The sequence below is a fragment of the Sorex araneus genome, chromosome 2 (genome assembly GCF_027595985.1).
Source record: "Sorex araneus isolate mSorAra2 chromosome 2, mSorAra2.pri, whole genome shotgun sequence".
NCBI classification, from domain to species: Eukaryota; Metazoa; Chordata; class Mammalia; order Eulipotyphla; family Soricidae; genus Sorex; species Sorex araneus.
In genome coordinates this window covers 195,295,274-195,322,580 of record NC_073303.1, presented here as the reverse complement: position 1 = coordinate 195,322,580, position 27,307 = coordinate 195,295,274, and the positions used below count along the sequence as shown (strand labels likewise).

Genomic DNA, 27,307 nt, shown 5'->3' with positions numbered 1-27,307 from the left:
CACCCATGACGGTCTAGCTAGTCTGTTATTGTACGTCTAGTCTGTTCTCTGTGGTGATTCCCAGAGAGGTCGGCAGGAGAGTGATCCAGGGTCGGGAGTAGCAGTGGCACAAATGGGGGGCACTTCTGTTGGTCGACCTATAGGTTGGAGGGGGCTGTCACAGAGTGATAGCACAGGTAGTAGGGCCTCTGCCTTCGACATGTCTGACCCACGGGGTTGGAGCCATAGCACAGCGGGTAGGGCGTTTGCCTTGCATGCGGCTGACCCGGGTTCGATTCCCAGCATCCCATATGGTCTCCTGAGCACCGCCAGGAGTGATTCCTGAGTGCATGAGCCAGGAGTAACCCCTGTGTATCGCCGGGTGTGACCCAAAAAGAAAAAGAAAACACCACATGTCTGACCCATGTTCAATCCCCAGAAACCAGTAGGGTTCTCCAAGATGCCGGGAGTGATCCCTGAGCACAGAACCAGGAGTAAGCCCTGAGCACCGCTGGGTCTGGCCCAAAACTAAAAAGGAAAGAAAGAAAAGAAAAAAGAAAGTAGGATCTTGAAGAACAGGAAGGGTGGTGGACCTCTGAGGGTGTTTTTTGAAATGTGGGGAGGGGGCTAGGCCAAATAAGTCCAGGAATCTTGGAAGCCACTGGTCTGTGGTATGTATACACACACACACACACACACACACATACACACACACACATGTTTGTCAATCGCTCAGCCCTCTTTGGGTATTGGTGTGCTACTAACACAAGTACATATTTTTCTATTGATCTTATGGAAAAGGTATGTGGACTTCCATGTCCATGTCTTCCATCTGTCATCCATCCATCCATCATTCATCCATCCGTCTATTTATCCATCCATCTGTCCTTCCATCCATCCACCCATGCATCCATTCATCCATTTGTCCATCCATCCATCCATTCGTCCACCTGTCCATCCATCCAACAACCCAACTATCCATCCATCCATCTACCCACCCATCCACTCATCCATTTGTCCATCCATCATCCATCCGTCCGTCCATCCATCCACCCATCCATCCACTCATCCATTTGTCCATCCATCCATCCATTCGTCCACCTGTCCATCCATCCAACAACCCAACTATCCATCCATCCATCTACCCACCCATCCACTCATCCATTTGTCCATCCATCATCCATCCGTCCGTCCATCCATCCATCCATCCATCCATCCATCCACCATCCATCTCTCCATGCTCTCAGCCATGTGCTCTCCATCCTGCACCCTGCCTAGAAGACAGAGGTCTCGCCATCTCCCTTCTCGAGTGATATTTGAGTGTTTGAATCTTCCAGTTCCTCCGAGAGTTTTGATCCAAGACAGCTGATCCGTGAGAGCAAGGCAGCCCGATCTTCCATTACTGACCAGCCCCGAAGAGCCGCTTGCTTCGGGGAGAGGATTTGCCCCTTCCCTCCCGAGTGGCAGACTTTAGAGCGGTGGTGTGTTTGCAATCTGTAATTTCATGTACTTGCTAAATTGCGAGCAGCTTTGTGTACTTTGGGGCTCCTTTCTTCTCTCAAAAAATCACTAGGCGAGTAACATGGTTTTAGCCTCTCCAAGTCACCACCCACTTAAAATGTACTGCACCTTCGCACATTTGCTGGGGAATGAAATGTTAGTTCAGGTTCCAGAACTGCTTTGGATTAAAAAAAAAAAAAAGCCTTAGCATGCCGTTCTGGGCTGGCCACGTCAGCTGTACCCTCCCATTGAATTCAGAGCTGTAATTCAGTCAGAGGCGTTTGTATTCTTTATAAATAGATTAGCGTCATCATTCGGATAATTAGGGGTAGATTTACATTTTTAAAGAAGTCTTAAACCAATTTCAGGAGTTATTAAAACTGGCATTCTGATTTGTTCAGCTAATTACAGCCCTTGGTCTCCCTGACTACCACCTCTCTATAGAGCTATTAAAGGCCTATTTAAAAAAAAATTTTTTTTTTTGAAGTAATGATGGGTCAGAAGTACTGTCATGAATATTCCAGGCAAAACCTGTTCTGTGCCTGAGTCTAAAACGCTTCCTCTGAGACCCAGACCCCTGTTGACCAGACCTCCCAGTCTCGCTCTGCCTACTCAGCAATATTGGGATGAAAAATTTCCTGTTCTTGCCCTTGATACAAGTCACCCATTTGAGGAATCTTTCAACTTAATATTGTGTGTGTGAGGGCCGCTCCGATGCCAGCCATGGGGTAAGGGATAGGCGTGCCAAGCCCTGAACTCTTTCCTTTGACCGGGTTTGAGAGAGTCTGGGGGAGAAATCCTTTATCTTCCCTTCAAACTTCCGGGCTTTGGGTGATGTTATTCCATCCATTAATTATTGATTTCTGGGCCCTTGAAGCTCTTCCCCCCCTCTCCCCCCCCCCCCCCCCGTCGGAGAAGGGAAAGGAAACGCCTCTGTATATGACGTTTCCAGAACTCAGCTCCAGACTTTTAATTTCCTTTGGTCTCCATATCTGTGATTTGTGTTTGTTTTCCTGTAGGCCATGCGCGCGCGCACGTGCGCGTGTGTGTGTGTGTGTGTGTGTGTGTGTGTGTGTGTGTGTGTGTGTGTAAGGGACCTGGATTGGTTTTATTTTGTTCTGTTTTGTTTAGGCTTTTGTGGCTGGTTCATTTGAAAGCAGGATGTGTGACTTCTCGATTCCTTTTTTTTTTTTTTTTGCTGGCCACATTGTCGATGCAAATCTAGGTTCCCTCTGTCTTTGCAAACTTCCCTTTTCCTGGAGGGCCGCCTCACCCTGAGAACAAGTCAGGCCAGCCCGCTGGGTGCCCGCACACTCAGCTCTGTAACTCCGCTCCAGGATGCAAGCGGGGAAGTTTACTCTTGATTTATTAGATGCTCATTTTCTTCTTCTCTCCCTGTCATTTGACCTCGGGGAATTTTTTTTTCCCCTCTCATGGGATTGAAACACTCAATTTAGTCTTTGTCCAGACTTTGTTGCCCCCTGCTTTTAAGCCCTGGAGGAGGAGGAGGTGGAGGAGGAGGAGGTTTGAGGGTAGCAGGCCAAGGGGAGGGGGAGATGTGAGCTACAATTTAAGTCCCATTCACAGGAGGGCTTCCCGGCCTGCCCGGTGATTGGCGGTAATTAACTGAAGGGTCCTGCTGTACTCTTTGAAAGAAGGTTATCTTTGTTCCCGTTTGCACAGATGAGCAGGGTGATAGAGTAATCGGGTTTCAGCCACAAAGGAAGCCATTGTCACAGGGAAGATCATTGAGAAACTCTCTGGAGCTTTCCATCCAATAGTCTTTTTTCCTTTTTGGTTCACTTAAAAAAATTTTTTTTGTTTGTTTGTTTTATTTTTTCCTGCATCACTTTGCTCATTTTGAGTCTTGATCATCTTGAGGGTTGTTAGCAATAACTCTTGCCGTTTACAAGGTCCCCGACAATTTGGCAGAGTCTCTCTCAGAACCCTAAATAAAGTGCCCGTTTGTTCAACAGACTACAGTAACGAGTCAGCTGCTAACTGAGAAGACTCAGGCTGGTGTGCAGGGCCCTGCCAGACTCTTGCTTTTCAGAAATTGTGAATGCAAAAATCACAGTTTAGTTGTTGTCTCGGGGTGATGGCGAATGTCGGCACTGGCTTTTTGATGTCTGTTTCCTTGTTCCGTCAGTCAGTGGGTCTCTGTGTGTTAGGCAGTGGCAGCTCCTGCACGTACGGTTGGCGTTGGAGCGCTGCTCTGGTTGGCCCTTTTTAAGGAAAATGGTTCTCTTGAGGGAAGATGCTGATTCAAAGGAGAATGTGGGATTGGAGGTGGGGGAGAGAGCAAGTGAATGAAAAAGTGGGAAAGAGGCGAGCAAGCCTCGAAGTAGAGGGAGAGAAATCTCACCCATCAAGCGCGCACGTGTGGTGTGTGGTGTGTGTGTGTGTGTGTGTGTGTGTGTGTGTGTGTGTGTGTGAGTGAGTGTAAGTTGGGGAGGGAGAGAGAGAGTATAGGGGGAGGGAAAGGGGAGAGAAGTGAGAGAGAGAGGGAGAGGAGAGAGAGAGTGAGGAAGAGAAAGGGGGAGAGAGAGGCAGGGAGAGGGAGAGAGAGAAGAGAAAGATCTTTGTGGATCCCCTCCCAAAAAGTTGCCTCCTGCCCCTCAAGGACCCCCCCCACACACACTATCCACTATACTATCTTTCCAGCCCCTTAAAATATTTTTTTCTTGTTGTTTCCCACCCGTTTGGGCTGGATCCTGCGGCTTTCTTGAATCTGAACGCCCGCGTTCCACAACTCCGGGCGTTTCTCGGTTGCGATTTCATCACCTCGTCCTTCTTCAAGCTCATCTCCTGGTTGTGCAAGGGGTCCGTGTTACGCCCAGCCAGTGGAGCGCTCTCTCTGGCTTTTGCAGGACAGGGCGTCATCTCGGGGCAGGGGGGGCGGAGGGGGGCTCTGGGGAACCCCCACATCGCTCTGACTGAGTTTCCTCCTGGCTCTGCTCAGGTGGCAGCACGTACGGGCGAGACCGGAGTGAGACGGCGAACTCAGGCAATGTCCCGGTCCGCCAGCAAGCGGAGGAGCCGGTTTTCCTCCCTCTGGGGGCTGGACACCACCTCCAAGAAGAAGCAGGGCCGCCCCAGCATCAACCAGGTAGGACCCGCTCCGTCACTTCACCTCGCTCTGGGGGTACGCACCTGTGCATTTCTTTCCTTTTTATTTGTTTTTTTTTTATTAATTCACCCGGCCGACCCGGGTTCGATTCCTCCATCCCTCTCAGAGAGCCCAGCAAGCTACCGAGAGTATCCCGCCCACACGGCAGAGCCTGGCAAGCTCCCGTGGTGTATTTGATATGCCAAAAACAGTAACAAACAAGTCTCACAATGGAGACGTGACTGGTGCCCGCTTGAGCAAATTGATGAACAGTGGGACGACAGTGCTACAGTATTAATTCACTGTGAGTCACAGCTACAAAACTTTCATGTTTGAACTTTGATCATACAGTCATCAAGCACCATCCCTTCAGCAGTGCACATATTCCACCACTAAAATCCCCAGTATCTCTGCCCCAGTATTTCACACCTCCCCTTGCCTGTGTGGCAGATAGTTTGCACAGTACTCTCTTTCTCTACTTTAGTTAGCTTTGTTATTTCGAGACCAGTCCTATCACCCCTCATATCTGCCGAAAATGCAATGCCAGACTATGTGTTTTGTATTGCTTGTTATGGATATGCTATAATGTCATGCGGCCACAAGAGTGGCCGTCTGCTCTAAGAATTCTAAGATTTTAATAATTAGAATCTGAAGAAAGTGCTGCAGCAAGTTGCTCGGGTCCAAGATTCGTTTGTATGTCTCTGGACCGTGGCTGTGTGAGAGCTTAAGTAGACGGTGGGTGGATGTGGCATCATCTCAGAGTCCCATCGGGTCGGGGGTGGGGGAAGGAGAAGGACACTCCTCCCCTGTCTCGAGAGACGGGATTTGCCATCACCGTGGATCATACCTGGAGCTTCTCGCTGACTTCTAGACAATGGCGGCGGCCGGAGCTCCTAGAGGGCAGGTGGAGGGACAGCCCCTGCCCCTGTCTGGAGCAGCCCAGTGGAAAAGGCCTATTGCAAAGTCCCGAGCCATCTCTGAAGCAAGTTGCTCGGGTCCGAGATTCGTTTGTGTGTCCGCGTGTGCATTTCTTAGTTGATGACTGAATGTTCTGGAACGTCCACCACGGGGACATAGAGGAAGTCATGCGAGATGCTTTGAATGGATAAAGGAGACTCCTCATCACCTCGAACTCTGTTATTGGACGCTCCTCGGGCCCTGGGCCGGCTCCCTCCTGCATCCTTCTCAGACCTCCTGAAAAGTGCCTGCAGGGAAGGACAAAGAGAAAGGCAGAGGATGAGGCCACCCGTGAGGCCCAGCGTGGAGCCTGCTGGGCCCCCCTGCTTTGGTGCCGGATCCGAGGCAGACCCCTGGCACGAGCGTTTGTTTCTGTGCCCTTGACGTGTAAGGGGTTGACATGAAGTGAATAGTTCTCTCATGGTTCTCGGGGGCCCAGGAGGCCGGCTCACCGCCAGCTGGACTCCCTTCTTCCCTCCTCGAAAGGAGTCTCGGGGTGTCACAGAGGGCACTCCGCAGAGGGCCTCAGCATCGGAACTCTCAAGAACCCCATGTTGGTAGCACACCGCTTTTCTTGCTTCCTGGCCCGGGCTCTGTGTGAGTGACACGTTCAGCTCTGAGACCCATGTGGCCCAGCCTGGTGAAGTGTCCGGGCCTGAAGAATAGGTGCTTCTCTTTCAGGAGGAAAATAGCAGCTTTGGGTCCCAGGCAGCACGCTCAGCCAGGGTGGTAGTGGTGTGTGTGTGTGTGTGTGTGTGTGTGTGTGTGTGTGTGTGTGTGTGTGTGTGTGTGTGTGTGTACTTTTTTTTTGCTATTTGCTTTTCGGGTTACACCCAGCGATGCACAGGGGTTACTCCTGTCTCATGCACTCAGGAATGAATTACTCCTGGCGGTGCTCAGGGAACCATAAGGGATGCTGGGAATCGAACCCGGGTTGGCCACATGCAAGGCAAACACCCTACCTGCTGTGCTGTCGCTCCAGCCCGTTTTATATTTTGAAACTCTCTGTGTGCATGGTGCCGTGGATCGAACCGGGGGCCTCCAGCATGCAAGGCATGTCACCCACTCCTGGGATCAAGCGTTTGGACCCAGCGGATGCCTTCATGCATCCTTCTGGCCCTCTTCCTTGGGCCCTTTCATAGCGTGAGACGTCAGCGACCTGCTTGCGTAGATCCCGCCTTGCAAACTCTGACCATTCCTTCATGGAAACAGATACGAAGAGAGAGATGGCGAAAGCTAAGGGGGTGTTCCCGGTCACACCCGCCGCGCCCCTGTCTCCTCTGGGGGGAGCCTGGAGGAGACCCAGGAAGCAGGCGAGACCAAGCCCCAGACTGAGCCCTCTTGCAGTTCTTTCCACGGCTTCTGGGGAGAGACAGACCTCCAGTTGGCTGCCCGGGGCGTCTCCGTCTAGCTGAAGAAGCAACTTTTGGAGCAAAGTCAATGTTTCATCAGATGAGGCCCCGCAGAGACTAGATGCTCGTGAGGAGGCCAGCAGGAGTGGGGGCGAGGGGCAGAAAACAATCAGGATTTTCCTCCTTTTCGGGGGTGGAGGTGGGGAGAGAGGCCTCCCCCTGCGACCCCCCGCACTGCCGATGGCTCAGCTCACGGCCACACATCCACATCCGGACTTGGCAGTGGACAAGTGGGTTTGAACATCACTCCCGTCAAAAGCGTTAGCATCCTTATTTATTTCATGTGGTTCTACTTTACTCGAGCCAGGTGACGTCACTGCGCACTGCTGCTGAAATACATGACTGAATTTTAATGAATCCAAGAGAATATGCTTATTTTTTCAAGTCAAAGGACCATGTAATGCCTTATAAGCAATTTATATTTTCTAGGAAAGAGTTAAAAGGAAAAAAAAAAATCTTGCCAAGCCATAAGCATTCCTGTTGAAATGTCCGTGTTGATTTGGTCCTTTGAAATGAACAAATGATTGTAGTTTTTGTATCTCTCATTTGCATTGGGGAAAGGCTCTTTCCTCATCAAGAGTATTATCCTGAGAGTATCTGCCGGGTTTAGCCAATATATGAAATGCCTCCCACCTTCCTGTTTTGATTTTCACTGCCTGTTGGCACGCAGATCAGGATTTGGTTGTAGCTTTAAGTTAGAGGTTTCATCCTCTTTCAAAGATTAGATTAGATTTTCTAGTTTCTAAATGAAACAACTCTTTCTGCATCTTAAATGTGTATTTCCAGAGTAATCAAAAGGAAACTAATTTTTTTTTTGGTTGGTGGGAGGGGGGGGGTGTCACGCCTTATGATGCTCAGTTACTCTTGGCTGGGTCTGCTCTCAGGAATTATTTCCAGCAGTGCTTGGTGGACCAGCTGGGATCCCAGGATCAAACGCGATCAACCACATGCAAGGCAAATGCTCTACCCACTGTACTATCTCTCTGGCCCCCCAGTTACTGATAAATTTTGAACAAGCAGAGAACAGTCAACAGAAATCCCCTTGCTGTCTGTAAACCTAGTTCATGGCTTTTCTAAGTTTTTTTCTTTGCATGTAGATGAATTATCCAGATCTGAACATTAGAGTTCATTCACTGATTCTTTTTTAATTTTCTGTTTTGGGGCCACTGTTTTGTTTTGTTTTTTTAATGTAGGAGTACTGCTATTTATTCAGCCATTGACTAAGCTGATTGAATTGGGCATGAATTCCACATTACTTAAAAAAATTTTTTTTAATTGATAGAGTTACAAAACTTTCATGTTCGAGATTCAGCCGTACAGTGATCGAACACGCATCCCTCCACCTGTGCACACTTTCCACCACCAATGTCCCCAGTATTCCCCCCACACACACCACATCCCAGTCCTCACCCTGCCTCCATGGCAGACAATTTCCCCAATACTCTCCAATAATCTCTCTCTACTTGTGGGCATTATGTGGGCTCACAATTTTCCCACCACCATTCAAGCCTGCCTGCCAGGGGCAGATGGTAGATTATTGGTTGTTTTGGGGCTGCTCTTTTTATTTTTTTTGGCTTTTTTTTGTAGAGGGGTCACACCCGGCGATGCACAGGGGTTCCTCCTGGCTCTACACTCAGGAATTACTCCTGGCAGTGCTCAGGGGACCCTATGGGATACTGGGAATCGAGCCCGGGGTCGGCCTCGTGCAAGGCAAACGCCCTACCTGCCATGCTATCGCTTCCAGCCCCATTGGGACTACTCTTAACCCAGCTCAGGGTTTATTCCTGGTTCCATGCTCAGGGGCCCCTCCTGGCAGGTCCTGAGCAATGTTCCCCTTCTGCTACCAGGGATCCGGCAGGGGGCCTGCCTCGTGCAAGGCAAGTGCCTTATCCCCTATCTTATTTGTCCAGCTCGAATTTTAGTTACACTTTTAGTTATCCAAGATCAGGGATGTGCTCTGGATGGAGGCGTGAAATGCCAGGGTCCGCTGCCATCCGTGAATGTACATGTCGGAGGGTGGGTGGGAGATGCTGTGTTTCTGCTTGTCTGTCTGTCTTCCCACCCTTTCCACGTATACCCTCCTACCCCGATTTCTCTCTAAGACGGTAATTTTGTGTGTGCAGGTGTTCGGGGAGGGCACGGACGCTGTCAAGAAATCTTTAGAGGGGATATTCGATGACACCGTTCCAGATGGCAAGGTAAAAATAAACGCCTTTTCTTTTCTCTAAAAACGCCACAAAGGCATCCCATTATATATACCACAGTGGTTTCTTGGGGCTCTCAAATTAAGTCGACTCAGTACTCAGTGCAGAAGGGACCAGTTCTTGAAAGTCTCCGGACCTGCTAACAAGAGTTGCAGAGTGTTCCACATCCTAACTTGGTGACAAGCTCTGAATAACTCTTTCCCCGCCACAGGATTTTCCATCCTTGTCAGGGAAAGGTGTCAGCTCTCGTCTAGAATTTTGGCTGCCTAGCTTCACCTTTTACTCATTCACCAATTCTTTTTCTACGGCAGCTTTCAGGGCCGATTTCTTGGTACCCGTTTGTCTGATTTGACCGGTGCTTTTTGGCGCCCTCTCCCCATCCGTTTGAAAGAGCCGCTCTAATCATATGTTCTTTTAAAAATGTGCAGCTTTCCCTCCCAAGATAAGCAGCCATGATAGATTCACAGACGTGGTTCAGCTCTGTGCTTACATTCCAGGGAGCTTCCTCATTGCTGTGATTGAAAAGCCCATAAGGAATATTGATTTTTTTTTCTTTTTTGAAACTCAGCCATTTTTCCTCCACCATCCTCACGATAAATGGACATCCTTAGCTGTACAGCCCCTATGAGTGATATCAGCAGCCTCTTTGTGTCGGGGGTTCTGCTGTGGATAATACGACCTTGGTACGATCTTGGTCCCCCCCCTCAGAATCAATAGGATAGAGTTCTGTTTCTGGTTGCCATGCAACCATGCAGCGGCACCAAGCTTTGGCTGGACCGCACGTTCTAGACGCAGCCTGATCTCGGAAGCCTTGGGCCCAGGGGGACTGGAAAGAAAAACCTTTCTCTCCCGTTCAAACCCGAACCGCTCCTGGATGATGTCATCGAGGATACAAAAAGCCACTGTCCTTGGAAACACCTGTCCTTGCGTCTCTCTCTGGCTCTGATGAAATTGGATGAAATGAAATTGCTGTACTTGCACCCAGGCCAAGGTTGTCTCTTTTTTTTTTTTTTTTTTAAAAAAAAGTATGTGTAGCCATTTTTGTCTTTAGCTAATTTCATTTCGCAACCGATATTAATATGCTTTTCATGGGAGATGCTCTCCGGGCTCGTGGATCCCAGGAAGAGCTCAGAGTTTCTGTTGGGTGATTCTGTTGCCTTTTTGATCTCCCTGTTTTGCTGCTTCGTCTTTACCCACTTCTTGGCTGGAATGCCCTGTACCTACGGAGCAGTCTCCACGCGGAGCTTGGGTCGTTGATCCACTGCTACAGGGCATTTATTTAACATGGCATGTGGGGACCGAGTGGGAAGAGTCCAATTATAGTTAATGGGATTTAGGCAAGTTGATTGCTTTTTGACAATTCCTCCCCTGGGGTTCAATTTACTTGTGCAAGTAACACCATTCAAAGGCACAGCTGAAATTGTCTCCTACAATTGAATTTCTCTTTAGTGGCCTTGACAAAAATTGGCCTCTTTCTGGATCCCTTGTTCTGATGTATGGACACCGTTACATTACCGTCTCTCAACTTCTCTTTGGAAATGTGGGTTTTGGTTTTTTTTTTTCCTTGTAATTTGCTGATCCCAAGCCTTGTTAGTACAGATTAACCAGTCAGCGGCCTGGCTATAAACCAGTAATCAAGGTTTATTAATTAGCAAGAATCAGATAGAGCAATAATATGGATTCTTCTCCTTCCTTCCTTCCTTCCTTCCTTCCTTCCTTCCTTCCTTCCTTCCTTCCTTCCTTTCTTTCTTTCTTTCTTTCTTTCTTTCTTTCTTTCTTTCTTTCTTTCTTTCTTTCTTTCTTTCTTTCTTTCTTTCTTTCTTTCTCACACTCAGTGATGCATAGGGGTTATTCCTGGCTCATGCACTCAGGAATTACTCCTGGCAGTGCTTGGGATGCTGGGAATCGAACCGGGTTGGCCGAGTGCAAGGCAAATGCCCTACCCGCTGTATTATCGCTCCAGCCTCCCAATATGGAATTTTCTATTGCTGAGCCCTACCATCATTCTTATTTCAAAAAAATTGGGGTTTAGGGAGGCTGGAGTGATAGCACAGCGGGTAGGGCGTTTGCCTTGCACGCGGCCAACCCAGGTTCGAATCCCAGCATCCCATATGGTCCCCCGAGCACGACCAGGAGTAATTCCTGAGTGCATGAGCCAGGAGTGACCCCTGTGCATCACCGTGTGTGACCCAAAAAGCAAAAAAAAAAAAAATTGGGGTTTGGGGAGACAGATAAGGTGGTAGCATGTGTGAGGCCCTGAGTTTCATCCCTGGTGCCCACCCTTCGCCCCCCAAACACCACTAATTTAGTCGTGTGGCTACGGAGCACCACTCAAAATGACTTCTAGATATGATTTTTTTAAAAAAGCAACTTTACATAGTCAAGCGACATTATGAGGAAAATTATTAATAAAATTTGAAATAGAAATCAGCAGTGAAAGGAAATCAGCATCTCTGCCATTCCATTACGGTATGGGCTGTTTTTAGCTTGAGCCAGATAGCCTGCTTGGATGGCATCCAGATGTCAGACACTCGCCATGAAACTGAACTGAGTGGATGATCCATTTCTTCCCTCGAGCTTTCGTATCATGCCTTCCCGAGCCCCAAGACCTCCACAGGTTCCCAGGAAAGCTCCTTTCTCAGTAGCTTCTTCCTCCGTCCAAGGATTCTGTTCCCCTTTTCCTCCTGCCCTGGGCCCTCCTCACCGGCCTACCGTGGGGGCTTCAGGGGGGGAGTAGGGACCCTGGTGGAGACCTGACAGGGCTAGACACCACGCCTGCTGCCCAGCTGACCCTGTTTCTTCTGACAGAGGGACAAAGACCTGGTCTTACCCAGCGTCCACCAGCACAATCCCGACTGTGACATTTGGGTCCATGAGTATTTCACACCTTCCTGGTTCTGCCTGCCGAACAACCAGCCCGTCCTGACGGTGGTCCGGCCGGGGGACACGGCCCGTGACACCCTGGAGATGATCTGCAAGGTACGATGCCATGAGGGGTGATTCTCTTGAGGAGGAGCCCAAGGGCCTGGAGGGGCGGGCAGGGGCCACCCGGGGAGCTGCGGGGGCAGGCCAGCCCCAGAGGATGCTGCGAGGCCACGCTCCCGGGCCTTGGGGTTCTCATGACAGTCCACACGTGTGGTCTCCAACTTTGGGGGGACACGGAGCCGCTTTAGTAGCTCTGTTCAGTGTGTTTGGCTCTTTGCTAAAAAGTTTCGACTGTTTGGGGGAAAGCATGAAGCAGAATGCATAGGTCAGCCTTCCCCCAGCCATGCAGAAGTGACTCCCGGAGACGTTTTGATTTTGGTCTCTGTTCTTCTTTTTCATTCTCTCCACACGTGTGCATACACACACATGCTCTCATGGGCATGCACACAAAAACACCCCCCCCCACACACACACACACATACACCCATATATGCACATGCGCACACACACACACACGCACGCACGCACAGGATCACACACACGATCACAGTAGGTGAGGTGCACAGTTTGTAACCAGCTCGCTGAAGGTAAGTGACACAACCACAGCATCTCTAGAGGACAGGAAGAACGGAGATTGGTATGTCACACACCCACTCCAACCACTTCCTCTTCCTGTGAACATGTAATAAACCATTTTCGGGGGATGTAGAAAGGGATGACCAGTGACAGAGCTACCTCCCTCTTGTTTTCACTGTAGGTTATAGAAACTTCCTGAGAAGAGGGCCAGAGGGGTGGTATAGAACGGGTAGGGCGCTTGCCTTGCACATGGCTGACCCGGGTTCCATCCCCGGCACCACGTAGGGTCCCCGGGGCTATGCCAGGAGTGAGCCCCGAGTACAGAGCAAGCCCTGAGCACTGTCAGATGTGGCTCAGAAACAAAAGGGGGGGGGCTTCTTGATCTTTCCCTGGGTAAACTGGGTTTTAGGGTTTGCCCTGAGAAGGATAGTCCAATCAACGGCCTTAAGTGAGGGGAGCGTTTACTTTGGGCTTTTTTTGGGTTTTTTGTTTTGTTTTGTTTTTTTGCTTTTTGGATCACACCTGGCAATGCACAGGGGTTACTCCTGGCGGTGCTCAGGGGACCATATGGGATGCTGGGAATCGAACCCGTGTTGGCCTCTTGCAAGGCAAACACCCTACTCGCTGTGCTATCGCTCCAGCCCCATGAGGGGAGCGTTTAGAAGGAGGGACTCTCTCTTGCTCCTCACACCTCCTTTCCAGTTCGTGACCTGTTCGGCCGCTCTGTCAGGTGTGAGAAGAGATGATACTCTGTCCCCTCTGAGAGGTGATGCCCAGGGACCCTTGGCGCCTGCCTGGCTTCACCTTGCAGGGGGTTGCAGGGGAGATGATCAACCTGCCTCCGGCCCTCCCAGCCTGGGTGTGGTCACTTGTGACCACCAGTGGGAGGTCCCGAGAGCATCCAGTGTCTAGTGGCCAGAATGCAGGCCTGTGAGGTTTGGGTGGTGGTCTTCCTGTGGAGGGGGGAGTGCAAACACGCGCCCTCACCGCCTTATCCCGAAGGAGGTAGAGGATGCGCTGTGCGCCTTGTCATTCAACCCAGTGGCTTCTATGGACCAGATAACTCATCGCCTGACCCTGATCATCAACTGCCACAAAAATAATCTGCCACAGGTGACTATTTTGGTGTGTGTCTTCAAAATGTATCCATCAGTGTGTATGGTTTGTGGTTGTTGGTGGGGTTTGCCCCACCCGATCCCCACCCCCACCCCATTTTAGTATTTGGGCCACACCTGGCGATGTTCAGGGGCTGCTCCTGGCTCTGCACTCAGGATATACTCCTGGCATGCATGCGGGACCAGGGGGATGCCGGGGACCGAGCCTGAGTCAGCTGCATGCAAGGCAGAGCCCTGCCTACTTGCTCTCTCCCCAGCCCCATATTGCTTTGTTCTTTGAGCCACAAATGTGCTCAGGGGGACCGTATGTGATGTTGGAGATGGAAGTGAGGCTGGCCATGTGCAAGGCAAATGCCTTAACCCTGTATGTTCTCCTCCCCCCTCCCCTCCCCTCCCCTCCCCTCCCCTCATTTCTCCTCCCCTCCCCTCCCCTCCTCTTCATTTCTCCCCTCCCCTCCCCTCCCCTCCCCACCCCTCCCCTCCCCTCCCCTCCCCTCCCCTCCCCTCTCCTCTCCTCTCCTCCTTTTCTTTTTCTTTTCCTTTCCTTTTCCTTTCTTAGTTTTTGGGCCACACCCAGCAGTGCTCAGGGCTCACTCCTCCTGGCAGGGCTCAGGGGACCGTGTGGGATGCTGAGGATTGAACCTAGGGTGGGCGCTGGCAGTGCAAGAGCCTTAACTCTGTACCGTTTCTCCAGACCCGGCCCATGTTTGTTTTCAGGAAGAGGAATCACTAGAGCCTTTGTAAGGACCAAAAATGGGCTGACTCTGAGTCGGGGAACCAGCTCATTTGAGCCTTCTGGGTCCTCTGACTTGGAGGAAAAGTAGAAGGACCGTTTGTTTGAGGACAAAGCTGAAACCAGCCCCCAGAGAGGTGTTAGAGATAAGTCCTGCCCCTTGCCGTGCCCCGCCAGTGCTGGGGCGCTCACTTTTTCTTACAAAGATAATGCTGTTTCTGTGCACATTTTTCATTTTAGTTACTTAGCAAAATTGGTCTATTGAGGATTTCTGCATTCTTTTATTTATAGATTAGCTGGGTTCTTTAGAGACCCATTACTGTTCGGCAGAGCTGTGGGAGTTATTCTCAGAACTATAGCGGAAGGTGTCAGAAATAGGACTCTGGCCCTTTTGTATAAGCCCAGCTCTGGTGGGCCTCCACCAGGGAGTCAGTCGCATTGCTTTGGCGCCTGCTGTTTACATGGACCTCAGGCAGCAGTCAGAGGTCTTCCCACCTCTCTGGTTAACCCTCCTTGGTAGGAAATGGAAATGTGAGTGCAGGAATAAGTGATGCCCTTCCTGAGCCTCTATTCTGATAGAGGCAGAGAAAAGGAGCAAAAAATAGTGTGCCAGGGGACTAGAGTGATAGCACAGCAGGGAGGGCATTTGCCTTGTACCCGGCCAACCCGGGTTCGATTCCCAGCACCACCAGGAGTAATTCCTGAGTGCAGAGCCAGGAGGAACCCCTGTGCATCGCTGGGTGTGACCCCCCCCCCCAAAAAAAATAGTGTGCAGGCAACAGAGACCCTCACCAGAAACTCAGGGGCTGCTGCCCCCCTCCCCCCACTAAAAGCCGAGATTGTCACTGTCGCTGGAAAGGTTTTTGATGGCATCCTTAGGGCACAAGTCCCTTTCTCTTAATTTAGAAGGTCACCCAACCAACCCCCCTTTTCTCCTGGATCTTTCCTCATTTGTTTGCCCTCCACCCCGCCCCCAAAACACAGAGACAAAGGCCCAAACAGTATGATGCCAAACAGCCTTGCGCCTCAGGAGTTTAAAAACGGAAAACTTTAGTGTGCCCTTTAAGAAATTGATGGTCTCTGGAACGCATCTGTGGAGGGTAAATTACACAGTGTGCCCAGAGCCAGGTGCCTTTGAAAGCTTGCCGCATCTCTGGAAAACACTTTATGCTAATTAGCGGAGTCGATTTTATTCTTAAGAGGGAAGGAGATAATGGGGGAAACAGTGCCACGTGTTATTAATGATCTAATTAATGGTGAGTGAGGGTTGTTGCTGTTTTTTATTTTTTTTCTTCCTTTCCCTCCCCCTCTCTTTTGGGGGCGGGATCGAAACCAAATGTGATTGTCACCATGTCTTTGATGCCTTGATTGTTGCTCTCCGCAGCATCGCAGAGAGATGTTTGTTCTCATATTTAAGCATCTCTTTCTCCCGCCTCTTGCATTCACCTCATTCTCTTTCCTAGTTCCTCTGATCCACATCATTTCCCATCACTTTGCCATCTGCCACCCACGCATCAGGGTCTAGTAAATGTTTCGAGATCTCCCATTTCATGGGGGGTTGGGGGGGCGGCCTCATGAAAGTGATTAATTGCCAGTGATCGCACGGACTGGGCAGCTCCTGGAATTCAGGCTATCTTCCGATGATTGTGTTTGCCGAAATCATGGCCAAAGAGAAGTTCCTTCACTCGGCCTCACTGAAAAATTCTGGTTTTATTGCTCTTATTTGCTATATGAGCCAACAGCTTTAGATAGTTCCTAACCACTGGCATTGAAAAAAAAATTGAGTTCTTGAAAGAAAGATAAACATCTATGGAAATTTTTTCAGTAGCTTGAAAAATTTTTGTGTGTGCTTGCACGTGTGTGTGTGTGTGTGTGTGTGTGCGCACACAACTTTGTGTATTTGGTGCTCGCATGTTTCTATGTTTCCCTGAGATGTTGGACTTCATTAGACACGTCCGGAGTAGACTTGAACAAGACATGCTAGACCGGAAGATTGTCAGTCTTTATTTTCATGGTCTCCTGCTACCGACTGCAAATCCCGACTTTGTATTTTTGCTTTTCCATACTTCGAAGCCATCACAGTAAGAGGCAAATGTCTGCCTGTAAAACCCCAAGCCATACCATGATAATATTTATCACGCAGTGTAATTTGCTGCTGTCTTGTCTCAGAATCAGCCCAGTGCTCTTTGAGTCACTCAAATACTGGACAGGGAGAAGCAGATGTCTACCATTGCCTTTAGCACAGTGGATAGTGCGTTCGCTTTATACGCGGCCGACCCGGGTTCGATTCCTCTGTCCCTCTCGGAGAGCCCAGCAAGCTATGGAGAGTATCCCGCCTGCACGGTAGAGCCTGGCAAGCTACCTATGATGTATTCGATATGGCAGAAACAGTAACAACAAGTCTCACAATGGAGACGTTACTGATGCCCGCTCGAGCAAATCGATGAGCAATGGATGACAGTGATACAGTGAATTTCTCATGCTGGGAAATTTTTCTTGTGAATGTCTTCCAAGTCTAAAGCAGGCCAACTTTAGATTCATTGTGTCAAAATACTAATATTGGAAATGCTTTTGCACAAAAATACATTACGAAGGTGCTAAGTGGTCCGACCAGCTTTGGGACTCCCACCTGATATTGGTGGGTCATGAAATCCTGGCCGAGTCCTGATGGCTTGATTCAGTTCCTGCGTTAGGATTCACCCTTTCTCTCCAACCAGCCCTTGACTCAGTCCTAAATGAGAAATCTTACCTCCGCTTTTGGCTTTTTGGGTCACACCCAGCAATGCTCAAGGGTTCCTCCTGGCTCTGCACTCAGGAATTTCTCCTGGCACTGCTCTGGGGACCATATGGGATGACAGGGATAGAACCGGGGTCGGCCACTTACAAAACAGTTGTCCTTTTTGCCATACTATCCCCCCAGTCCGTAAGTGAGAATTTTTTACGAACTGATGAGCGGTTCTGCAGGCTCATGGCCCCATTTTCAGGATCGCCATTTTCCCATCAGACGTGGGTTCCGAGAGGATGATCATTTGCTGCGTGAGTTTACTTCGACTTCTTGAGCGTTGCCAGGGATACCTGTCACTCAAATGCGGATGGTGGGCAGGAGAGGCTGGCCAGTGCCTGCTCTCTTGTCCCTGGCACACTGATGGTTGGGGAATAGTTTTCTCCCAACATTACTGGACACTTTGCACACCGGGTCCAGGCGGGTGGTGGGCGAAGGATAACGGGCGTGTGGAGAAACACCTCCAGGAGCAGCTGATGGCTGTTCACTTTATTGCCAAATATGCACATATTTTATAGAGGGTCTTGGCTTACCTAAAGACCCAATCACAGAAAGTTCAGCATCATTGGCCCATCCCCTCTCCAGCTCTGCCTTGCCCCGGTCCAATCCCAATCAAGGCCGGATGCTGCAGTTAGGATGACTTGCTAAGCATGCGTGACCATTTCTGTGTCTCGGGCTCACGTGACCAGGAGGTCGAGGGAGGCTCAAGGTCGGACACCTGGTGCTGGCTGACGCCCTGTTCCTGCCAACTTGGCCCCGACACCCCCTCTTGCGAGGCTTCGCCTCTGGGCCGCTTTGCAAGGTCGGGTCTTATCTGCTCCGGTGCCTGCCACCATGCGCCACAGCTGATCTTGTGTTTTGGACACGTGGCGGCTTTGGGCCCGCCACATGGGCAGCCGTTTGGCACTGCCCATCTGGGTGTCTGTGTTTCTGACCCGGGGGCGGAGGGAGGAAAAGCGGGGTGGGCACTTGCCACGGCCACTCAGAGAGCTGTGTGTGTGTGTTTGGAGGGGGGGGCCTGGCACCCAACCTTCCTTCCTTCAGAGCCTCTGATGTCCGTCAGCGCCTCAGACAGGAGGCCACCAAATGCTTCTATCACGGTGATGCGGAAGGTCGTGAGGGGATTTGTGAACCCAGACTCACTCCCTACAGACACACACAGACACCCCCGAACAAGTTTCCTTTTCTCTTTCCCACCCACCTCGGTGACTAGAAACAGATGGTGAGCCCCAAATCAGGCCTCTCACTTCAGATTTTTCCTGAACACCTAGGTCGCTGGGGGAATGTTTTCGAAGCTTCCTTCTCTGTGAGGGAAACTTTTCTCGCTGCTCTTCCCCGGCCCCCTGGAATCTGCTGTTTTTGTCTCAGCGAGTCCTCATCACCCCATCACCCTCCACCCCTGCCCACGCCCTGTTGGGTCTGTCCCCGTCTCAGGGAGAAGCCCGTGAACCCAGGGAGAAGGGCTGTCAAGTTCCAGCCATCACTGTTTCACAGTCGTTAGCTCCGGCCAGGCCTGGCCTGTGCTCCCCCACGCTGGACGCGTTCCTGTCAGCCCGTGGGGTTCTGTCAGTCACGAAGCACGCGGCTCCACGAGTCAGAGGAAGTGAGGTGCACCTGGGGGCACCCCAGTTCCCACAGCGGACTACAGGCCCCGGAGTCTCGGGAGCGGGGGGAGCCGTCTGGGGGGTCACAGAGATCATCTCTGGAGAATGTTTCTGGCATCCTCTCGTGCACGTGCAGGAGCGCCTTGCCACTTTCTGAGCACCGACTTTGTAGCGCTACCGGGGGGAGGCCCCAACACATCCCTTCTTCCACCGCCCATGTCCTGCACCCCCTCAAGAGTTTGTGTGACAGGATTGAGTCAGCGGGGTTGGAAGAGCAGCCCGTGTGTCCACAGTACTAAGCCTCACAGCTGCGAGGTAGGGTGAGTAGAAAGAAAAATTAAACTTGTGAAAAAAATGGGCCTCACTTTTTTTTTTTTAATTATTAGTGAGTCACTGTGAGGTACAGTAACAGACTTATAAACTTTCATGCTTGCGTTTCAGTCATACAATGATCGAGTGCCCATCCCTCCACCAGTGCCCATTCTCCACCACCAGTGGTCCCAGTGTCCCTCTCACAACCCCCACCCCACCCCGCCTCTGTGGCAGGGCATTCCCTTTTGCTCTCTGTTTCCTTTTGGGTGTTGTGGTTTGCAGTAGAGGCATTGAGTGGACCTTGCTTTCTTGACGGTGATTCTCATCAGTAGAGATTTGGGTGTGAGGAACGTTGGTGTTTAGGTGGGGGTGGGTGGAGGGAGAATTCAGGGTCAGAGTAATAGTGCAGAGGTCAGGGCATTTGCTTTGCACATGGCCGATCTGGGTTCAGCCCCAGGGACCTCAGTGTGGTCCCTCCAGGAGAGATTCATCCCTAGTTGCCGAGCAAGGAGAAAGCCCTGATCACTCCTGGGGGTGGCCCCAAATCAATAACAACAACAGAAAGAATTCGGAGACTTCCTTGGGAGTAGCGAGTATACAGTCAATAACACAAGCAGACCCAGACTAACTATCAGAAGTATCAGATTATGTTTTATCTTTTCCTCCCCAAACCCTGGCTTGGGATTATTTTGGAAGCAAATTCCAGACATCCTGTCTGTATCTGCTGGTCCTTCAGGATGAATCTCAGGCAGATAAGGAAGCTCCGAAAAAAAAAAAAAAATGACTTGCCGGAAACAGTTTCTGCCTCGTAGTACATTTTCGCATTGTCACATATGTTTTTAAGGAGCACGTTTGACTTTTCCTTTTGCTCCTTCTCAAAAGCACGTGAGATATAAGCCCCCGTTGACCTTCTTGCTTTTTCTGTAAAGTTCATTCATGCATGACCTTCTTGGTAGAGAGAAAAAAAAAAAAAGCTTGAATTGGCCCATTTTGAACCCGGGGAGAAGGGCTGGAAGTTTCAACGCATCACTATTTTATAGTTGTTTGCTTTGGGCAGGCCTGTGGCTGTGTTTCCAAAGTTGGACACATGCCTGTTTGTAGTCCTCCCGTGGGACTCGCTCCGGGTGAATGTAAATAAGACCAAAATCCAACCATCTTTGCTCACACCGGCTAAGTGATCCATGATCAACTGTCCTCGCGTCCCCAAGTGGGTAAGGAAGTAACTTTGCCTCAGCACAGTTTTCCCCCTAACCCTGGAAAACCCTCTGGGTTGTTTTTTTTTATTATTATTCTTTTCAGGTCACACCAGTGATACACAGGGGTTACTCCTGGCTCTGCATGCAGGAATTCCTCCTGGCGGTGCTCGGGGGACCATACGAGATGCTGGGGATTGAACCCGGGTTGCCCGCGTGCAAGGCAAACACCCTCCCTGCTGTGCTATCGTTCTGGCCTCTCTGTTGATTTTCTTGTCACCCTTTCTACTGCTTTATTCATGTCCGCTGGGAATTCTGTCCCGGGCTGCTTGGCTGGGTTTGGCAGCCTCCATCAGGGTTACAGAGAATCATGAACCTGATAAGCAGAAGTGAAAACATGACGCAGTCATTTCTCTGGAATCTGAAGCACTCTGTAGATGAATGTTATTAATGTTTTAGAAAAGAAATGAGTTTGGGGCCAGAGCGACAGTACAGCTGGGGGGGGGGGGTGCGTTTGCCTTGCACACAGCACCCAGAGTTCTATCCCCAGCATCCCATAAGGTCCGAGAGCACCGCCAGGAGTAATCCTCAGTGCAGAGCCAGGGTTACTGAGCATCGCTGGGTGTAACCCAAAAAGCCACAAAAAAGAAAGAAAGAAAGAATTTTGAGCTTTGGATGTTTTAAGACATCTGAAGCCTCGTCCCGTGTCCAGAGGCACATGCCTGTACCCTGGGGCTTTCACCACAGTCCGGTCCTGACCCCGTGCTGCCTCCCGTTCACTGTTGAACAGACACATTCTTCTCTTCTCTCTCTTTCCCGCCCCCCTCCAGATGCATCACCTGGACCACTCCGCTCACTACCTGCGCCTGAAATTCCTGATCGACAGCAAAATGCAGCACTACGTCCCCAAGCCCGAGGAGGACATCTACGAGCTGGTGAGGTTTCTGAGTGTTCTCCACCCGCCCTCCCGAGAGCGAGTGTGTGTCCCCCGGGCCAGCCGGGGGATGGGGCGAAGGCGGGAGCTGACGCGGCTCCTCCCGAGGGTTGACGCGTGGCCGGAGCCCTTCCCGCAGCTCACGGTAGGCACAGGGCCAAAACGATGCCTCAGTTTCTGCCAGCAGCTACCTTGGTGCTTGCAGGAAAAGTGGGAGTCGGGGCTGGCTTCAGGAGCACGTTGGCTCCCGTTCCCCCTCTTCCTGGAAACGTAGGTGGGGCCTTTATTCTAAGTGTCTGGCCCAGAGAGCAGCGGGCTGTAGTCAGGGCCCCTCCGACGAGGGAAACCCTCTTAAATTTTTGTGTGACTTCTGCCTGCAGATTTGAGACCACGGGTCGTATCCTGCCAGGCAAACAAGTCACTGTGTAATTAGAGATGCCAGCCTTTCCCTCATGCGGCTGTGTTTCTAGACTCGCGAGGGCGTTTATGTACATTGGAGTTTCATTCTGGGACGTGTTCATGGTTGTACAAACCTGTTGACTGGTTACTAATTTTGTGGCATTGGCCTAGAAGGAAGGAAGGGAGGAAGGAAGGAGAGAGGTGCTAATATAAAATTTCTAGAATGTTCGCTGAGTTTAGAAATTAGGATGTGTGTAGTAGATGCTTAATAAAGGAGTGTATTAGTCGTAATATTGGGACTGGTTCTTTGCTTGTTAGCTGAGTGGAACTCCAGGAAGGAAATAGTTTGGAGTCTTGTTCTCTCTCTCCCTCCCTCCCTCTCTCCTCTCTCCCTCCATGTCTCTCTTCCCCTCTCTCTCTCACTCCTTCCCTCCCTCTCACTCTTCTCTCTCCCTCTCTGTCCCTTTCTCTCCCTCTCTCTTCCCTTCTCTCCCCTCCCTCTCTCCTCTCTCCCTCCTTCCATCCCTCTGTCCCTCCCTCCCCTCTCCCTCTGTCTTTCCCCTTCTCTCTCCTCCCTCCCTCCCTCCCTCTCTCCCTCCCTCTCCCTCCCTCCTTCCCCCCCCTCTCCCTCCCTCCCTCTACCCCTGAGCTACTTGCTCTGGATGTATAAATGCTTGTAGAAGGGCTTCAGACAGTTTCCTCACAGTGGAAAGATCTGAGCATTTGAATCCTAGTGGTTTGCCCCTGGGAAGGGGAGGTGTGTGGTGTGTTCAGGGGGGCAGCCGGAGAGCTAGATCAGGGGTTAAGCTTTGCACATGATCAACCCAGTAGTGCTCCTTGAGCACAGAGCAGAAGTAAACCCTTGAGCACTGCTGGATGTGGTCTGAAGGCCAAAAGAAACAAATAAAATCAAGTAGTAAGTAGCTGCACTGTGCTTTTTCAGGGTGATTTTGAGGATCCGATGTAGACCTTTTCCCGTAAGTGCTCTAGCGTTGGAGCCACTGGCCCAGCCCAGGAGTTTAATACTCTTCAGTGCTTGGAGCTTTGCCTTGTCTGCAGCTAAGCGTCCCCGTTTCTGAGCATTTGTTTGATCCAGGTGTTTCTTTTCTTTTTTTCTTTTTTTGCTTTTTGGGTCACACCCAGCGATGCTCAGGGGTTACTCCTGGCTTTGCACTCAGGAATTGCTCCTGGCAGTGCTTGGGGGACCATATGGGATGCCAGGGATCGAACCCGGGTCGGCCACGTGCAAGGCAAACACTATACCCGCTGTGCTATCGCTCTGGCCCCTGATCCAGGTGTTTCTTTTTTTTTTTTTTTTTTTTTTGCTTTTTGGGTCACACCCGGCGATGCACAGGGGTTACTCCTGGCTTTACACTCAGGAATCACCCTTGGCGGTGCTCAGGAGACCATATGGGATGCTGGGAATCGAACCCGGGTCGGCCGCGTGCAAGGCAAACACCCTACCCGCTGTGCTATCACTCCAGCCCCGATCCAGGTGTTTCTTAACAAATACAGTCGGTCTTCTTATCACCCCGCTTGCCACTGGGTCCCTGAAATGGGTGTGCCTCTTGAAGCATTCTCGAGACATCTAAGAGAAGGCGTGTTTGGGCGGGACCAGCATCACGGTGTCATGCATGGGCGAAGGGCTGAGGCATCCTCAAGCTTCTCTGACACCCTTGTGTGCTGGCAGAGGAGCGGGCACAGAGAGGCTGACGCGGAAGGCGCTGGTCAGCACTGGACTCTCTAGCAGAGCAGTGCAAAGTACCTTTTCCCTCTTAAAAGAGGGGCGAGGGGCTGGAACGATAGTACAGTGGGAAGTTTGCCCTCCATGCAGCCAGCCTGGGTTCGATCCTTGGCATCCCATATGGTCCCCTGAGCACCGCCAGGAGTAATTCCTGAGTGCAGAGCCAGGAGGAGCCCTGAGCATTGCTGGGTGTGACCCCTCCAAAAAATAAGAAGGACGAGGTGGTGTGCTGGTTTGCTGATTGCAGCAGTCTCGGGGATCTGTTTTTCTGTTGCGGGGAAGTGAATTGGCCTGATTCTGAATGATCCGTTTCACCCCTGGCCACCTTTTCTATCCCCCGTATCTTACACATGGTGCCGGGCACCTCGTTTTGGAGATGACATTGACTCACTTGTCTCAGCCGCTATGTGGGCTCACTCAGGGTAAGACTCAGGGTCGTCTGCTGGTACCTATAATTTTTTTTTTTTTTTTTTTTTGCTTTTTGGGTCACACCTGGCGATGCTCAGGGGTTACTCCTGACTCTGTACTCAGGAATTACTCCTGGCGGTGCTCAGGGGACCCTATGGGATGCTGGGAATCGAACCCGGGTTGGCCGCATGCAAGGCAAATGCCCTCCCCGCTGTGCTATTGCTCCAGCCCCCTGGTACCTATACTTTTTTAGGAAAATCCGTAAACTCTCAAGAGACTGTGAGACTGTTTTTTTGCGAAAGATCTCCAACTTAGAGATCCCCAAGGAAGCAAAAGCCATATTCCCACTCGCTTTATTACTCAGATGGTCGTAGAAAGCGTGACCTTGCCACCTGTATTCTTGACAGCCGGTGGTGTTAGGCCTCCCCTGGCGGTGCTCAGGGCTCCCTCCTGGCTCTGTGCTCAGGGCTCACCTAGCAGTGCTCGGGAAACTCTGTGGTGCCAGGGCTGGGACTTGAGTGAGGCCCTTGCAAGCCTTTACCCTTGTCCTGTCTCCGCGGCCCCTCCACCTTTATTTTTTGCTGAATTCCCTAACATTTTTGTTCTTAGGATCACTCTGGCCTCCTGGCAGTGCCTCTGGGAAGAAGTGGGTTGTTTTTTTTTTTTTCCAAGTGCATGAAATAAAATACCTAAGATGACCCGTGGCCTAATTATGTAGAGATAATTACAGACTATATATCTTACATGTCAGATTATATGGGTGTGTGTTTATGTTTATGAATGGACTGGAGCCATAGCACAGCGGGTAGGGTGATTGACTTGCACGCGGCCGACCTGGGTTTGATTCCTCTGTCTCTCTCAGAGAGCCCGGCAAGCTACTGAGAGTATCCCGCCCGCATGGCAGAGCCTGGCAAGCTCCCTGTGGCTTATTTGATATGCCAAAAACAGTAACAAGTCTCACAATGGAGACGTTACTGGTGCCCGCTCTAGCAAATTGATGAACAGTGGAATGACAGTGCTACAGTGTTTATGAACCCACTAAACAAGGAGACCTGGAGGGCGGTGTCGTGGCCGTTTCGAAGTTACAGTGGGCCTCCGAGAATATTTTTAAACGATAGCAGAGACAGTAACTGTGAGGGCCCTTGCTAGGATGGTGCCAGCCGTCATCCACGCGTCTCTGGCTCACCTGGGCTCATTTAGTGACTCTGAGGTGAGTGAATGTCCAGATGTCATTCCGGCCACACCTTCCATGTTCCCAGACCCCTGGAGCTTGTCCTGGAGTTGCTGCTTTCCGTCGAGAAGCCGGATGGGATCAGAGTGGATTCCTCGGGCTTCTGTCCCGTCAGCCTTCCTGCTCGCTCCTGGAGAGTGTGCTGGCTGCTCTGGGACCCTCACAGTGAACTCATTTTCTTCACCCATGTCGTTGTAACTGGAGCAATAGCACAGCCAGTAGGGCGTTTGCTTGGCACGCGGCCGACCCGGGTTCGAGTCCTCCGTCCCTCTAGGAGAGCCCGGCAAGCTACTGAGAGCCTCCTGCCTGCACGGCAGAGCCTGGCAAGCTCCCCGTGGCGTATTCGATACGCCAAAACCAGTAATAACAAGTCTCACAATGGAGACGTTACTGGTGCCCACTCGAGCAAATCGATGAACAACAGGAAGACTGTGCTACAGTGCTACAGTGCATGTCGTTGTGACGCCCTGGGCATCAGCAATTCTATCCTACGTGACTTCCGACTCCCAGATGGTTGGCCCCTTCTGCTTTCTCTTTCCTTCTCGCTCATTGTCTTGTTCATCTTCCTTCGGCTTCGGGGTCACACCCGGCAGTGCTCAGGAGTTGCTCCTGCGGCTCTGTGCTCAGGGATCTGTCCTGAACGTGCTCAGTGGGGGCGTAGGTGGTGCCGGGGGTTCCAGCCGGGGTTGGCAGCGTGCACGGCCAGTGCCTTAACCCCATTGTCAAACGTTCCTGGGTAGCCAAGTTTGGTAGATCTGAACGGAAGTGTCGGTGAGGTGCTGCAAGATCCCTCAGTGGCTCAGGCTAGGATGTTTATTCGCCGGGTGGGTTCTCTTGCTTCTGCTTGATCTGGGTGCTTCGTGGTGTTCAGTCTCAGTGCCTCAGAGGTACTGACTTGGCTCCTTTCCCGCGTTAGCTGGCGGTGGGATTCAGTCCATGGTTAGATGATGGCTACAGTGTCGCGATCTTCGGGGAACAAAAGCCAGCACAGTCTGTTTCTCTAAATGTGACAGGTTGGGCCCGCGTGAGCACACTGCATCTGTTTGTTCCTGCAGCAGACATGTGTTTGCTGCTGTTGGATGCCCGGCATCCCCGTGGCTGTCTTTGGCCCTGGGATGCTCACAAAAAGTAAATCAAACGAACCAATGCTTTGCTGTCTGTAGCACCGATCCTTAGTTCATGGAGAAGAGCTGTGTGCGGGGGGGGGGGGGGGGAAATGTTTTCTTCAGAGGTTGGACAACAGGAAAGCCCCGATGGTCTGAGGGAGTTTGGGTTTGGAAGCAAGAGTTTAGGCAGACAAAGAGAGCGAGAGGGAAGGCAGCTGGGTGAGCTGCCACCCACGGGTGATGGCTGGCCCCTGGGAGGTGAGGGGCGCTGGAGTGAGTCATACGTGCTTTGGAGAGAGTGTTTGTGTGTTCCTGCAGAGGGCAGAGTGGGCTGGAGGTGGTGAAGAGTGTGTGTTTGTGTGTGTGTGTGTGTGTGTGATACGCATATTTGTATATGTGTGTGTTGGGTGCTTATATATGTGTCCATGGTGTGTGTGTGTGTGTGTGTGTGTGTAGTATATGGGTATTTGTATATTTGTGTGTCAGTGCTTGGTGTTTGTAAATGTGTCCATGGTCTCTGTGTGTGTCTGTGCTGTGAGGGTGTCTGTATGTGTGTGCATGGTGTGTGTGTAATGTGTGGTGTGCAGGTATTTGTTTATGCGTGCATGGTCTGTGTGTGTCCGTAGTCTGTGTTGCGATTGTGTGTGTGGTATGTGTGCATGTGTTTGTGTATGTGGTATGTGTGATGTGTATGTATGTCTGTATGGGTCTTGTGTGTGTGTGTGGAGCTCTGTGTGTGGCTGCATTGTGTCTGTGTGTTGCATGTCCAAGATGTACATTGTGTGCGGTGTGCATTGTGATTGTGTATCTGTAATTGTGTATGTGATGTGCATATGTATCTGTAGGAATCTGGTGTGTTAGTGGTAAATGTGTGTATGTGTTTGCGCGTGTGCTTGCACTGTATGCATGTGGTATGTGTATGTGTCAAAGGTGTGTGTTGTTTGTGTCTTAGTGTGTATGTGTCTGCGTCTGCGTCTGGTGTGTGTCTTGGCGTGTGTCTGTGGGTCGGTGAGACATGGTTGACAAGCCATGCTGGGCCCAGAGAGAAGAGGAATCCCGGAACAGCACAGACACGGCTGACTCA

General features: G+C 51.0%; 1 protein-coding gene across 14 annotated transcripts in view; it reads left to right on the top strand.

Annotated features, from left to right (window-relative positions):
* TIAM1 (TIAM Rac1 associated GEF 1) overlaps window positions 1-27,307 on the top strand; it is a 442,353-nt gene that overhangs the window by 333,845 nt on the left and 81,201 nt on the right. For all 14 annotated transcript variants that reach the window (XM_055127804.1, XM_055127797.1, XM_055127802.1 and 11 more), the window contains 4 exons: window positions 4,442-4,588; window positions 9,081-9,155; window positions 11,970-12,140; window positions 21,232-21,336. In XM_055127804.1, coding sequence (XP_054983779.1) covers window positions 4,442-4,588; window positions 9,081-9,155; window positions 11,970-12,140; window positions 21,232-21,336 — 498 coding nt within the window. The remainder of the gene's footprint in view (window positions 1-4,441; window positions 4,589-9,080; window positions 9,156-11,969; window positions 12,141-21,231; window positions 21,337-27,307) is intronic.